Source organism: Cyprinodon variegatus, unplaced genomic scaffold (genome assembly GCF_000732505.1).
Source record: "Cyprinodon variegatus isolate N-32 unplaced genomic scaffold, C_variegatus-1.0 Scaffold109, whole genome shotgun sequence".
Classification (NCBI taxonomy): Eukaryota; Metazoa; Chordata; class Actinopteri; order Cyprinodontiformes; family Cyprinodontidae; genus Cyprinodon; species Cyprinodon variegatus.
In genome coordinates this window covers 1,517,132-1,532,405 of record NW_015150562.1, presented here as the reverse complement: position 1 = coordinate 1,532,405, position 15,274 = coordinate 1,517,132, and the positions used below count along the sequence as shown (strand labels likewise).

Genomic DNA, 15,274 nt, shown 5'->3' with positions numbered 1-15,274 from the left:
TAACTTCAAATGTTGTCCTGTTTGTCATTAGTGTCACACATCTCAAAATGTTCATGTCTGACCATAAAGTAAATGAAGAATGTCTTTTTTTATTTTTTTTATTTAAAGTTTAAAAAAAATTTAAAATCATTGTAATTGGATGGGAGGTTTGTGTACAAATAAATACTGAAAAAGCATCCCAGAGGATCTTCAGACTAGAGTTTCACAGAACAACTAAATGTCTGCAGCTCCACTTGCTCTGCAGTGACTAAGCAGTAGAACTGACTTTGTAAGCGTTACACAAACCATTTTTTCAAGGCATAGATAGCATCTATGATGCAATCAAAAATATGGAACAATGTGTTACTGCATACAGAAGGCGCCTTCTATTAATGGACCTTTCATGCAGCTGAGTGCTAAGCTTTGAAATAAGCTACTAAACTCACATGAGCAGCTGTGTGTTATAAAATAATAGACTGAAAATACCTGGGATGGGCTTGCAGGACTTCCCCAACACCTGGAACAATAAATATCCTGCTTTAGGGTAACCACAAACATAACTCATGCACAAAATAAACATAATAATAAGTTTCTTAATGTAGTATATTTAATAGAGAAAACTCACCTGTGTGGGATAGTTAACATACTGAAGAGCAGAGTTACTGGAAACCATCGCTCCAAGATAGGAGAGGGAACAGAGGCCATAGAGCCAGCTCTTAGTATGATCCACTTTGGAGCTTTCAAAAAACTGGATCACTGTTTATAAGAAGACACAAAACATGCATTTTTTTCTTTTGAAAAACTACAGGATGATCATTTCAAGATTGAAGTGTTGGTTACTTGCTCAACAGCTTTGCAGCCAGATACTTACAGATCTTAGCAAAAATGCCATTGATGATGCACTGGATAAAGACCAACGTCCGTGCAAAAGTAAACTTCTCTCCACCATAATTCCCTCTTGTGCTGCAAGAGTCAGACAAACAGGGCTGAAGGAAGGACTGCTTAAAACACCACTAAAAGAAAACTGACCAGCATGGACAAACAACTTTCATTATAAAAAAAACTTTACAAAATAAATAATTTTTTTAAATTTATTTACCACCTGTTTTGGAGGTTTCAGTTTAGACTGATCCCAAAGACTGCAGGACTAGTGATGCCAGCAGTGTCTAATACCAACACTGATTGCAAAAACTATGTATTATCTGATATGATCTGTGGCCCCCTCATGGGTAACACACCAGGTGTGAAATAGATAAAAAACCGAGGTTCCCTTGTTTGACATATTTCTAGAAAACTATTCAAAATTGTTAAAACTTAGTGCTTTGTTGACCGCTACAAAAATATCTAAAAGCATGTTAGATAAAAGTTACAAAATTTTGTAAAATTCCATACATATGTATTTGAAACATAACTTTAACTCCACTACATTTCGAGGAAGCTGCTAGTTACTTGTTCCTTTTGGCTCAGCTTAGTTTTGCAATCCATTGTTGCGGTTTTTCTTTCTGGAGATAGCAGAGCGCAGGACTGATCTTTGACAGTACTGCATTTGAGATTTGCATGACATTTTATAAATGTGAGAGGGTAGATACTACTTTAAGTTTATTGCCATTTGGCCACGTTGTTCAGTAGGATGAGTTCTCAGATCAGAGTTGGAGTTGTGGTAATTGGTTATACACCTTAAACCTCTATTCCACAGTGAAAGCATGAGGAGAATCAAAACATTCCTGTTTTCTTTATGGTTTTAAATAAGAAATAACAATCACAGTAGCTTTCCTTTTTTGTGGATTTTTTTATGCTAAAGTCCTTTACAGGTGGTTTAGAATCTGTAGCAGATGGTTCTATGCATCAATACATCAGGTGGTTTCTGAAAGTTACAAGGTTCTTTAAAATTACTCAGGAAATTCTGCAGACATGGACTGATATTAAAATGTGTTATTTCTATTTTTGAATAGTTACGCTTTTTTAAATGCAGGAACTTTTAAATACTTAAGTATTTTCAAATGTAGTTTCTTCAATACTTTAACTTGAGTAGACGTTTGACAGATTAACCTTTACTTTTTGTATCAGTACTTTTACTGTTGAGTACTTCTCCACCCCTGCTTAACAGAAAAGTCTAAATAGACAAAGAGGGACCAAAATTTGTTGTTGATAAAAGAGCCATTGGAATCCTAATCCTAAGTATTGAAGACTTTAAACCTTTTAAGATTATATATTTCATTGGGTCAAAGCTAGAAGAATCTAAAATCTTGCCAGATACCATAAACTCCAAGAAACCACAGAGCAGACTGTTAACTGTTAAATCATTGTCAACAATTGTGTCATTTTGCTAAGCAGACAGCTGCTAGCTACTTACATCGTCTCTTGTAGTATACCGTAATAAAAATAACACACGAAGACTCCAAAGAAGCAAACAATGAAGCGTATCCTCATATTGTCCCACATCGAGACGGGCTTCCCTGCTCCTTTTCCCCCAGCCATGCTATCCTCCACCAGCCCGGGCAGGTTCACAGACACCGCTCCGCTCCCCACAGCCCTTACACCGGCGTCCCGCTCCACTATAACCGCTGGGGAGAGCTGTTTGATTACTTAATTTCCTCTTCGTGATAAAACTTTTGTTGGTATTCCTGCTACAGCACAGCGACCGTTAGGTACCAAAGCTTCACAGGTCCGTTTTTCCACTTAGCCTGTTAGGCGCATCACAGCTAACTATTTTAACATGTTTAATATTATTAATCTTCAATTGACAAAAAGAGCATTTAAAACAGAATAGCACAGAAAAAGTAAACCAACTGTGGAGTGGCAATTCGTGTTTTTACTGAGCGACCACTTGATGTAAAATTAAAAAATAAATCCTGCCGAAAAATATATCAGGACCCCGGAGGATCTCCATTTAGCCTGAACGCTAGTACATTTATAACCTAAATATTTTTTTAATCAGTGGGAGCCTGTTTTTTTCACACATTTATAACTCAAACTGATTCGTTAAAAATTAAAACAACTGAAGTTATTTAATGTTGATAGAATCTTAATGGCTATATTTTGTATACCGGCAAAACGTAAGGACAGCTAAGATTAAACAGGTGGTCCTTCTTGTAATAGAAGCGTCCTATTTTTGTCGTATCAAGATGTGGATTGATTTCATTGGTCCATGTAAGTGTTACAACTTTACAGTGAGCCAATCACAACAGTTGCCGAAAATCTACTTGTCCAATAAAGTGGCACAATAACATTAAGCGTTTAATATAATAGTAGCTTATTTGAAAGAGAAGTTATTTGTGTTCCTCGATAACGGTCTTGATATAAACAGATTATAGGGGGCAAAAAACTCACTTACAAATACTGTATTTTAGTTCAGTAAATGGTTCTTAATCAAAAACAATAAATACCACCAGCTCAATGTTTTTGTGAGTATTATTTCTTTAATAAACACTGCAGTGAATGATTCAAACCAGCTTATACAATTTAAAAATACATGTAGAATATAAAATTTGGTTTTAGGTTTTTAAAAGATATGGATAAAATTGAACAAAATTGTTTCCATATTATTTTTAAATGGACTTTGTCAACTCAAAGATGTAAACACTCATGATAACCTCTAATATTGGTTCATCTACCACACCAAGCCTTTTTGTTACTTATGCTTTCACCATCAATACATTAGTAGCTGCTGGGCCTTAGGAAATAAAAATGTTTTCTCTTAATATTTAACAATTATATTCTCCCATAACTTTACAATTGGGATATAAGTCACAAGTTCTGGTGCTATGTAGGAAAATTAATATTTTTTATTGATTTATTTTTTACTTCTGTCCATTTCAAGTATATTCAATAAGAGGTTTGCCATTAAAAAAATATAAATGAAAAAATCTGTTATTTGAATGCATGAAAAAAGGTATAGAAATGAAAAATGCTAAACTAAGTAGCAGTGGGATGTAAATTATTTTCCCTTTTTGCTTTCTCAATTTTTAGAGACCTTGAACATAAAAAAAAAAAATCGTCTTATTTTCCATTTTTTCCACTCAGCAAACTTGAGAAACATCCAACAAGTAAATACTAACACATTTTCTTATGTAATTATGTCCCTTTTAGACAAGTTAGTCTATCAAAACCTTTAATCGAACTTGTAATATGCATTTTAAAAAAATGTCTTTGTAAAAAACATAACAGCATATCCCTACAGAGTAAGAAAAATAAATACGGTCTCTCTTAACATCTGTAGAAAATGAGGGAATAAATGTTCAAATATTTCTTCTAATCAACACCATTACCATAGAAATCTGCCATACTGTTTTTTATGCGATAGACTGTAAACTAATTTAGATTAATTGCAAGTGCTTGGCTTTCTTAAAGTAAATTCACTTACTTTGATATTAAAAATGAAACAAAACAATCTACAAAAACAGGGAGATAATAGACTTATAAAACTAAAAACTCATTTGTTTTCTGAAAAAAGGAAATTAATGTTAAGCATGAGTTTCTTGCACATCAGCTGAATTGTGAAGTCTTATATTTGTCTTTTACGGCAGAAACCAAAAACAAAAGCAGTCTCAATGAGGTTGAAAAAGCATAAGAGAAAAAGAAATCCTTCAGGCAGAAATAATTTATAAACCAAGTTAACTTTAAGCCACATTATCCAAAAACGTTGCAGAAACAAACACCGACAGTCAGATGGTAATGGTCAATGGGCCAACAGGGATCAGACACTTAATTGTGAGTCTGCATTCATTATCAGTCAAGTCATTATCAAGTGTTCCAGGTTCTGACAGTGCATTTCTCTGTAGTCCTCAGAGACACTGTTCTGATATCCACCTACTGCATGCCCAGATTCCTGGTAGGAGAGGCTTGGCCGGAGCAACCAGTGATGGGAGACACAGAAAGACCGCGAAAAAGGAGGTCCATGGAGGGCAGCAGAGGTTTTAAGAGGCTGACTGGGCAGAAAGCAGAGCCCCCATGGGGGGTGAAGTTGACTTTATTGGGGTCTGGGCAAGATGGCTGAAGGGGAAGTTCATCTTGACAGGCAGACCTAGAGGTGAAGAAATATAAGTAGAACAGAGAAACAAGTGAATGTTAAACAAATGAATGTTAAGGCTTAAAGGTGATTTTTTTTGTTAAAATGGTTGAAATATTGGTTTCATAATAATAATATTGAACTTTATTGGTCTCACACTGGATAACTTTTTCTCTGCATTTAACCCATCCCCTTTGGGGAGCAGTGTCGGGTTAAAGTTCTTGCTCAGAGAGCCAGAGTGGAGGCTTGTGGGGATCAAACCGGGTACTTGCAACCTTCTCACAGCACAAGCGCACTGCTCTAACCACTAGGCCAACACTCCCACTTTCTTCTAATTAATAAAGGTCGCCTAAAATATTTTGAAATCTATTATACAAGCAAAGATAGCTCATCGCACAAGTTTAAATTGCAAAAATGATACTTGGACCTTTTAACACAATAATAATAATAATAATGTAAAAAAAAAAAAAACTTTTCGTCTAATCAGTCAAACCATTATTTATCTCTATGTTTGAGGTAAGTTACACAGCCTAAATGAAGATTTAAAAAACGCAAAAAGGAAGCATCATTCTTGTTGAGAAGAATAAAATGTAATCAGATTTTTGATCTCATTTTTGTCGGTTGATCAAAGCCGTCACATCCTGTTTTGTACATGAGTAGTATCAGTGACAGTCTAAGAAAACTTATCATCGAGTGCTGTTCTCCTTTTGTACACCACAATCCAGTGAATATATTATTTATAAAGGCTAGATAAGATTTAAAAATACTGTGAGAGTCATCTTAGTGCTTTTTAACCTGTCATGGGTTTGAGAAGCAAGATCTGCTTTAAAATACACATCTAAAACAAACCAAGATTAGCCCTAATCATCAGATCCACATGCAACCTTTTGGTATTAATGTTAAAAGAACCTGTTTCCAATAGAACTAAACATCACAAATTTTACTGTGTCTGATTTTGTCACGGTCCTGGTTCTGTTAAGTTTTCTGTATTTTCAGTTTCACATTGATCCATGTTTTTCTCAGTTTTCTTGCTTTATTGATGTTTTCTGGATATATTTGAGTTCTTAGGTTTTTCTTTGCTTGCCCTCTCTTGCTCTCTTGTGTTGGTCGCCTTTTCCCTAACTCCTTCTAGATGTCACATTCTTGATTCTGTTAAGTTTTTGGTGAGTTTTCAGTTTCACGTTGATCCATGTTTTTCTTTGTTTTCTAAGATGGATAAACCAGACTAAATGTGAGATTAAATGTGTTATTTAGTCCGGCCCCCAATGAATGAGACATCGGAAGATTGTTGATGAGAACAACCCGTTGTTTTTCATGCTTGTGCCTACTGGCCAACGCTCTGACTAATGAGTGCCACTGACTGTGACGTAGTAAGTGCAACAGAAAGCTGGTGGGGGAGTGTAAACAAACAGCCTGTTGGTAAAACGTTGAATACGTCCTTCTTAAAAATGAATGAGCGTAGAGCCTCTTCCTGCTCACGTTTCAATGAAAAAACCCCAAGTCTAATCCTTCCAAAAGTGATTCCAAAGCTGAGTCAAACAAGAACTGTTCAATTGTTGTTGCCATCTTCCTTGTTGTGCTTTCTGCAGCGTCACACAGCTTTGTCGTCCCGCCCTTAAAACCCCTCTCGCTTTGCATCCAGATTTTCAAAACACATTGCAAGTGATTAGCCCGCCAGTTCTAGGGCCTGGGGCGTTGATCGAGGCTAGACCAAACTCGCAGGCAAAAATGATTTTGGCCGCTGGCAGGTGGGGCTAGTTTACTAGGCTATTGCTTTCTAGCTTTATTGGTGTTTTCTGGATATATTTGAGTTCTTAGGTTTTTCTTTGCTTGCCCTCTGGTGTTGGTCTCCTTTTTCCTAGCTCCTTCTAGAAGCCTCTGTTCACACCTGCTCCCAATCAACTCATTAGTCCTGTCTTTGTTCAGTCTCCAATAAATACTCTCCCTGTGCAGTCCCTCCGTGCTAGTTCCTCATCTTTCCCTAGCTCCTCGCGCATGTTTTCCCTGATGTCTCCATGGTTCTGGTTTGGTTTGCATTTTTAAGTTGGATTTTTGGATTCCTGCCTCTGTTACCTGTGATTACTCCATTAAGACTACAATATCTCGCCTCTGCCTCAACATTTGGGTCCTCAAAGCCTTAACCAAACCCTGACAGATTTATTTGTGCTTAAACAAAGGAAGAAAATCCAACTTCTTTAGCCTCACCTAAAGTTTTTTTTACCAAAGAAAAATAACCTCAGAGTTCTTATTAAAGACTTAGGAGACACCTCCGAATTTATTCTTTACAATAATTTCTGCAAATTAGTACTGAATTGAAGCATATTGGATCTACAAGCTTTACGTGGGCCATGGTGCCAAGGGGAGCTGTTACTTTGGTAAAAACTGTGTTTTTTACTTTATTAAAGGAAATTTGGTCAAATAAAAGCAATGATTTCTAATGTAGGACTCCTGTGCATGACAGAGGCTTTGGTCATGACATTTACACCATCTAACATCAACTGTGCTGGACAAAGGTGGTTAAGTGACAACTAATTTCCTAACCGTGACATACATAAATGACACAACCTGATTAGGTCTGAAAAAGACATACAGTAGCTTGTTGAAAAGGTTTGAATCTCTAGTTTCCAAGGATAACAGCCATGAGGGATGGAGCAAAAACATATCCCAGTCCTGAAGCATTTTCTGGAAACGTCTGACATATTTGATAGAGCTTTAAATTGCATCTTCTGTGTTTACAGTTGTGCAAAACTAACAGTATTTTTGGAAATAAAAATATTAGGGACTTTTTTTTAAAGAAGTATAAAAAGCTTAATATTTTTGAAAGATTTTAAAAAATGGACCATATTAGTACAACTTGAAAGGTATAGTGGAGGATTTTGTGAATTTTACCTAGTGGCTTTTTAATCTAAATTCAATCACAGTATATTAGAATAAGGATAGGATTGAAATAAAGTGTAAAATACAAATATATGTATCTGAAAGTATCATTAGTTTGATGTCAACCACTCTCTTTTTGTGTGTATTTGGTTGTTTATTTGTTTGGAATATTTTTTAAGCCAATTTATTTATTGTTGTTTGTCAAAATTGTCATTTTCATTCATCCGTTGCAATATATGTGATTTATTGGATTACATATTTTTTGCTTATGAATAGGATCCATTTGTTTTGTAAAGTGTTACAGATGACATGTATTGTGAACTGACACTATAAAAAAAAAAGTGAATTCATAGTAAACAAGTAGAGGAATCTTATATACCAGCCGGTATCTAACTGTTAGAGGCAACAATCAGAATTTAAAACTCAAAAAGAAATTCTCCCCAACCATTTATTTTTTATCCTTCAATTCTTTTTGTTGATTTCCTTTGGAAACCAATAATGTCCTAATGGCTGCAGGTGAGATTGGTGGGGATTGCGGCCTAGTGGTTATGACATTGCACTCAGTTCTGGGTTCAAGCCCCACTCCCACAGACTGCCACTCTGGGTTCCTGAGCAAGACCCTTATTTGGGCACAGCACAGCCTAGAGGATGGGTTAAATGCAGAGAGATCATTTTGTTGCTCTGTGACAGTGTAATGACATAAAAAGCTGGGGGAAAAATTACTTTTCACATCTGAACCTCATAATAAAACAGACTAGGTTAGTTTTAGAAAACCTCTGAGTGATGTTAAGTATATATATCCTCTCGTCAGCAGCATAAATGCCAACACCCACTATTTTAAAGTAGCAAGAGGCAATAACCATGTAAACTTTATTTCACACAACCAGTTTAACTAATACACTTACGTTGCTTCCTCACATACTCGCACTCGCTCGCAGCCTTCAGGCGGCTCACGCTGGAAGGAGTAGGTTTTGTTGGGACGAGGGGAAGAGGAGCAGGGCTGCTGCAGAGGAGGCTCCAGTGCAAATGAAGGAAGTGGCATGGAGGGAGAGGGACACAAACCCTCACACTCTGCAGGCTCTGCACAGACACACACATTTAGTCACTGACACCTTAAAGACGGGAGCTAAAAACAGATATTTCTGGGTTTTGCTTTGACCAAAGTCACAGTTCAAAGTCCAACCTGGTTCCAGCATTGAACATGTTGGTGGGGAGGGAGACAAAAGCGATGCAGTCAGGTGGCAGGGAGAACTCGAAGCAGAGAGGAGTGAAGAATCAAGAGGACAAGGAGACTGTGGAGGGGACAGGAGGGAAGAATCCAGGGGTCCTGGAGAGGGTTCACTCTGAGAGCCACTACTGCATCTCTGTGCAGGGATGGGAGCCCTGTGGCCATCTGGGATATCTAAAATCTGGAATAACCAAGGAAAAAACACTAAGCTATGACATCTAAAGGCAAATTCTTTCACATAAAAAGGTATCATATGAAACCAATTCATGACAGAAACCAAATTATTGAAAGATTTCGATGATTATATAGAATGAGAAAAATGACACATTTGTGAAGCATTGAGGAAATAAAACTGTCAGATAAATCTACAAAACCGAATTCCAAATTAAAACAACAAATAGTCATGAAAAAATGTCCCACTTTTAATGTTAAAGTTTAAAGAAAATTAAGATAAGGTTGAAATGACATGGATGCATTAAAGGACATTTGTTGAAGCACATTTCTTTTACGGTCGTGCAATAATAGTAATTTATGTACTGAGCAGCATTTTAAATACTGTTGATTGTACATATTGAGATCCTTATCTTATTATATTCTTATACTTTTTTTATTCCTATATCTTATTTTACACTGTTTATATGGGAAGAGTTTAATTTTACTCTGTGGGTTGTAATTTTACTCTTTATCATGTATTTTATTTTGCTCTATTGTACTTGCAAACTTATTTTTCTCTCTTCTGTAAACATTTGCACTGCAAGCAAAGAATTTCCCGCAAGTGATTAATAAAGTAATCCTAATTCTGATATTTAACTTATGAATTCTTTGTAGGGTGAATCACATCTTGATTTGGACATATTTGCCTACAGTCTCTTGCATAACCTCCAAATCTCTCAGATTGTGAGGATTTCTCGTGTCCACAGCCCCCTTAGGTGACAGAAGCTTTTATTTTTTTACAGATTTAGCTCTAATCTTGGCTGAGTAACCTCAAAACAAAGCGAGATATATTTCTCCTTCTTCAGCTTTCTCACAGACTCCCAAAGGTTTTAAGGTCAAACTTCATCCTGTTTTATTACTTTTAAAACTGTTTCAAACAAACACTTATATATTGGACTTGGCCTTGATAGAAAGCTGAGTTTGATCTAAAGAACTGTAACCCCTAATCCAGACCATAAATTGCATAAAGGACTAAGGCCTCTGTACTGTATTTACCCCTTGCTCATATATTTTAAATCCTAAAAATATGGCAGGGATGTTTACAGTTTTTGAGATCCACTGTATTTGGAAACAGGGCAATAAGGGTAAAAAAAAAAAAACCTCTTTTGAGGTTTTTTTTTTTTAAACCAACTATCTTGATTTATGAATAAATTAAAAGAAACTCTTGTAGGTCATTGGCCTAACCTCAAGCTGATCATCTGGTTTCTCAGACACAAAGACTTCCTCCAGCTCCAAACTGAGACCCTCAACGCTCCGTCTCAACCGCGGTGCAAGTCTGTTCAGAGGCATCATGGGAACTGTCTGCCAAAAAAAACAAAAACATTTCAATTGCAACCAGTGTCAGAGGGTTTAAATATGTGCAAAACATTACAAGAGCTGTTTGGTGCAGCTAAAGCTGTTAAAAGTTTAAAGAAAGCAAGTGGTTTTCATCGATGGCTCTCTGGGCTTTCTGAAGTGAGAATAGTGAAAATAGATTCTGTTTAAAAGGAAGATCCATGCAAGATAACCAACCAGTTTGAATGAGTTGCACCATCAGGAGATAAATTGTTGCAGGTTTAGACAGAATCATGTTAGAAACCAGTTGATAGCTACTTAAATGGGGTTAATGCAACTTGCCTCAAGGGGGTTGAGCCAGATATTATTAATACTGTATCGGCATATTGGAGCCTGTATGCACACTATTTTGCACAGTATGCACTTGTTTGCATCATATTCTTATACGATTTGGTTTTATATAATATAGGCAAACCCTTTTAGAGTTATGCCAGCTTTAGATCTTCTGGAAGGCTTTCCTAAAAAGCACAAAGCAGGAAATTAGCAAGTATAAAGATTTTTTTAGGGTTTTCTCTGCTTGAACTGAGATATCGAGTCCAACTCCTGAAAAGCAGCATAACACCAAAATATCCTCTTAACCACAGTTTACATTTGGTGCACACAGTCAGGTAAAAGCCAATATTACCTGTTAACTTTCAAACTAAGTCATGTACTTGACTGCTTAGATGAGATCCATCCCTGTATAAAACATCTCTGCTCCAGACTAGTGGCGTCATGTGTTATGCTACCGGATCCAACTCTTTATCGTGTATTTAGTGATGTAATGTTTACATGCAGGTGCTAAGCCACAGAAACCAATTCCACGTGTTCCTGTCTGCAGTTACTGAGCTAACCTGAAGCATGCATGGTGTTAGGAGGTTAGTTGCCATCGCCTCTGCAGAACGTGGCCAACCTTGCGTTTGATGGCGGGACTTGTTACACAGGTGCCATCTTATCATCATACAACACTGGGGTTCTGTGAAATCCAATTCTTTCACATATGTTTGTCGAAGCAGTCTGCATGGCTAGGACGTAGATCTTCTATAATCAGTGGGTAATTAAAACTTTTCATAATTGGCTGTGTAATAACGCCCATGCAAATACAGCAGTCAACCTTCTCATCTATATTGCTGACCAGCTTTTAATTAGTTTCCACTCATACGTTGACAGTTTACCTAGAAACAATTTTCAAGTCCTTGCAGTGAGAAAGCTCCCCACCACTCTGTCTTTAGCTCCCTTCTTTCAGATTCCTATCTAGATGTGTGCTAAATAACATTAAACATCAGAACTGTATTTTAATGTGTAACCTTTAAAGGCCATGAATAATTTGGGGCTTAAATAAAGCTACATACATTTGGTTATAAGAAAAGCATCAGAAGGCTACCTGAGTTGCGCCTGCTGCCTGTCCTGCTGGCAGTGTGCTGTGGGGGAGATCATATCCTGCAGAGGGGGGTGCATTCCTGGAGCGTTTTTGCAGATGGTGCCTTAGTCTGGCCACCTGAGGGCAGAAGGGGGATAAAAATGATTTAGAGCCAGCCTGACTCCCTCTAAAAGAAAGGTTACAAACTTTGCCCGAGGGTGCTGGTAATATTTCAAGCTAAATGAGTAAAAAAACGCTTTTTTAAAGCTGTATTAGTGAAGTACTTACCTCCTTCAAATGCTCTGCACTGCCCCAAGACGCCGAGCGCTTGTGCCCACCCATACTTCTTCTTCCCCGGGTTTCCTCTGTCCAGGAAAAGGGGGTCTTTAAAAGACACACAGTAAAATAGACAAGGAGTTCAGAGTGTTGGTTCTCACACTCAGTTACGGGAGAAACGCAGATCAAAGGTTATTTAGGGTAGGTTCAAACGGTCAGCAGTGTTGACCTTTTGGAGGAACTCTATATTTTCTGCTGAGCCAGCAAAAAGCCATCAGCTCTACTTTTTTTGGGACAATGACCCAGAAGCTGAGTCCCACAGCTGTTTCGCACACCTGTCTCACAACAGCTGTACAGAGTGACAAGAAACCACTGTGAGCTGCAAACACAGCCCCACTTCCACAAACAGGCACATATAAAAAGAAAAAAATCAACCAAACCACACCATCAAATACAAATTCAACTGCTTGCTTCACAGATACAAACAGTAAACTTATTTTTCTCCCAGTAAAGAGACAAAAACGAGCAAACATGCGGTGCACGTCTTTTCTAGTCACCATACACCACGCTCTCATATATCCATACCGATTTCTTCACATTTACTCTTGATCTCCTGCCAGCTGGACTCTGGTAGATATTCCCAATCTGCTGGTTCTGAGCAGACGACTGGATGTTCATCCTCACCAGTTCCAGGTTGGACCAACCAAGAGATCGGATACCTAAAGTTTTTGTGTCTCACTGATCCGTTTGAACAGCTTCCCGCATAACTGGGCCCACTGTGCAGGCTCCATTCTATTCATAAGCTGGCCTCAGTCAGCCAGACATCAAGTCACACAGCTTTCACTCCCACAATAAGATTTTCTGTCCCTAAGAAACACAACCTCATCTCAAAGCTATCAACTCTACAGGAAAGTCATCGTTCCTTATCTGCCAGCGGGAAAAAACAGATACCATGTCCTCTCTGGTCCACCTGTATGTCCTGCAGGCTAAATAGGTCAGAATACAGCATGAGCAAGTCATCCAGGGACACTGGAATAAAGTTACAGCTACTAAGCCCCCCTGCACCGTGTAATCATCCAAATCTAACATCCCACCCTTTCCATAACATGAGCAGGGCATCATGGGATACCAACCTATAAAAAGACTTAAGAATTTGGCCTGCCTGGCTAATGTTTCCATCTACAGGGAACAGCAGCAGCCTATAGTTTTGACTGGAGATTTCATGATAAACATGTTCTGATCTTTATTAGGTTTGCAAATTACTCATATTCAGCTTTCTGTTTGAAATATTCCAAACTTTCTAAGCAAAGATTAAACAAATAATGTACACCCAATTGTTTAACAAGCTATATAGCCATTTACACCTTTTTTTCCCCAAAACTTTTTTAACTTTTTAGGTTTACAGACATTTTTTTCTGCTCAGTTCTGCACAGGAAAAAATAATGCAATAGATTTGCTTGTTTGTAGGATCATTGTCTTGCATAGGAGAAATGTTTGGCCATGCTTCACCTGTCGGAGACTTAGGTATGTTGTCTTATGTGTATTATTGTCAGCTTTTTTCTAGTATAGTTGTTATCGTCCCTGTTTATGTCCTCATTCTCCTGCATTTAGTTCATTTATTTAGATCCGGCCTAAATGATTATTTAACTTAATCTGCCTCTGCTCATTTAACCCCCCAAAACCCCAGTTTTTGTGTCCTTTTGTGTCCTTGGGCATGACCCTTCACCCGCTTCGCCTACTGATGGAGGTTGGAGGGCCCAGAAAATTCTGACACACTCTACACCTCCAGCTGTGGTCGCTTACTTGGCTCAGTGTCTGTGTAATGGTCGTGCATTCAACAGCTTTTTGCTCTCTCAACCTTCATCTGTGCACTCGGCTGCCTCTGCCCTCATGATTTAATAAACTATGTGAGGCTAAACACCATCTGCCAAGTGCGAAAAATGCTTTAGTCTAACTTTCAGGTTTTATTTCTTCAAGCTTAAAAGAGGTGATGCAAAACTTTCTTTAGCTTCTACCAAGGGAAGCCGAATATCATATCCAAAATAAATAGTTTATTATCTTACTGTTTAGTTTTGGACATAGATGGAAAGGCACATAGACCCTTTTTAAATAGTTATCTGTTATAGTTCATCAGTTCCATCCATTTAGGATGTAGGATATTCTTATAGTGTTACAAAAAATGTTTTATCCATTTCCTTTGAATGTTGCAACATTTTATTGTACCTGTATTTTTAATGAAGTTCTAGATAGTTATGGCATTATAAGGCAGCCTTGGAGGTTCTCTGTGTAATTTCTATGTTTAAACCTATGTGAGGTAATTTAAAATAATGTAAGAGGAAGTCATCAGGGTGAAACTATTAGAAGCATAACTTTAGTCTTTTAAATAAAGTGAAATGCTAATCTTTCTTTCAAAAACAGATTTTTCTAGGTCCTGCATCAGCCTGATTAAAGCTAGAAGGTATAGCTGGAATTATGAAAATTATTCTGATGATAAAAAATGTCTTTGCGGTTTAATTTTGAATTCTGATCAAATATCAGTCACACCTGAATATTAATTGTAACATTTATTCTTCCTTTTCTTGAGTAATCAAAATGGAATGATTACGGCTCAAAATATAAAATGCAAATTTAATTGTTATATATATATAGGGTTTATTGGTCTATATATAAAGAAATTCTTTAAAAAAGCATGCAGGATGTAAAGAAAAAAAAATTGAGCCTATTCCTTTTATTTATATATACAGTTGTGCATAAAAGTTTACGCATCCTCCCATTTAAGAACGTGATCAATTCCCACTGGCAATTCATATAACAAATAACAGAAAAAAATGATATGAAAAAGAAATGATAATTTAGTAAAATAAAATAATAATCAGGCTGTTTAAACAGTAAAAAAAAAAAAGCTAGACATGAAACCCTTTGCTGCTCTAAGAGAATGGATCAAAGAATTGCATGAATAAGTTGATCCATCGATCTAGGTTAACATATACACCTTTAATGGGTTAAATTCCATTTTTTT

At 37.1% G+C, this 15,274-nt stretch overlaps 2 protein-coding genes across 3 annotated transcripts in view; both read right to left on the bottom strand.

Annotated features, from left to right (window-relative positions):
- Positions 1-340: 340 nt before the first annotated feature.
- On the bottom strand, positions 341-2,829 carry LOC107084785 (solute carrier family 35 member B1-like). Its single transcript, XM_015374790.1, has 4 exons — positions 2,333-2,829; positions 851-942; positions 605-735; positions 341-496 (listed from the first exon to the last, which is right to left on the bottom strand). The coding sequence occupies exons 1-4, from the start codon at positions 2,455-2,457 to the stop codon at positions 422-424; spliced, it is 423 nt and encodes a 140-aa protein (XP_015230276.1). The 5' UTR covers positions 2,458-2,829; the 3' UTR covers positions 341-421.
- A 992-nt stretch (positions 2,830-3,821) lies between these two features.
- LOC107084830 (protein FAM117A-like) overlaps positions 3,822-15,274 on the bottom strand; it is a 16,581-nt gene continuing 5,128 nt past the window's right edge. Inside the window, exons 1-7 of one of the 2 annotated variants that reach the window (XM_015374865.1) lie at positions 12,841-13,485; positions 12,268-12,363; positions 12,004-12,117; positions 10,491-10,607; positions 9,048-9,273; positions 8,770-8,944; positions 3,824-5,002 (exon numbers count right to left, since the gene is read on the bottom strand). In XM_015374865.1, coding sequence (XP_015230351.1) covers positions 4,789-5,002; positions 8,770-8,944; positions 9,048-9,273; positions 10,491-10,607; positions 12,004-12,117; positions 12,268-12,363; positions 12,841-12,933 — 1,035 coding nt within the window. In that variant the 5' untranslated portion in view covers positions 12,934-13,485 and the 3' untranslated portion in view covers positions 3,824-4,788. Of the gene's footprint in view, positions 5,003-8,769; positions 8,945-9,047; positions 9,274-10,490; positions 10,608-12,003; positions 12,118-12,267; positions 12,364-12,840; positions 13,486-15,274 lie in introns of those variants that run through there. The other variant, XM_015374866.1, reaches the window with a different exon arrangement.

Excerpts from the sequence above, each read along its gene's own strand:
- LOC107084785 (XM_015374790.1), bottom strand. The coding sequence starts at position 2,457 with ATGGCTGGGGGAAAAGGAGCAGGGAAGCCCGTCTCGATGTGGGACAAT. Across the intron at positions 736-850 it reads TGGCATTTTTGCTAAGATCT|TGATCCAGTTTTTTGAAAGC; the intron begins GTAAGTATCTGG and ends TCTTATAAACAG. Across the intron at positions 497-604 it reads ATGTTAACTATCCCACACAG|GTGTTGGGGAAGTCCTGCAA; the intron begins GTGAGTTTTCTC and ends TTATTGTTCCAG.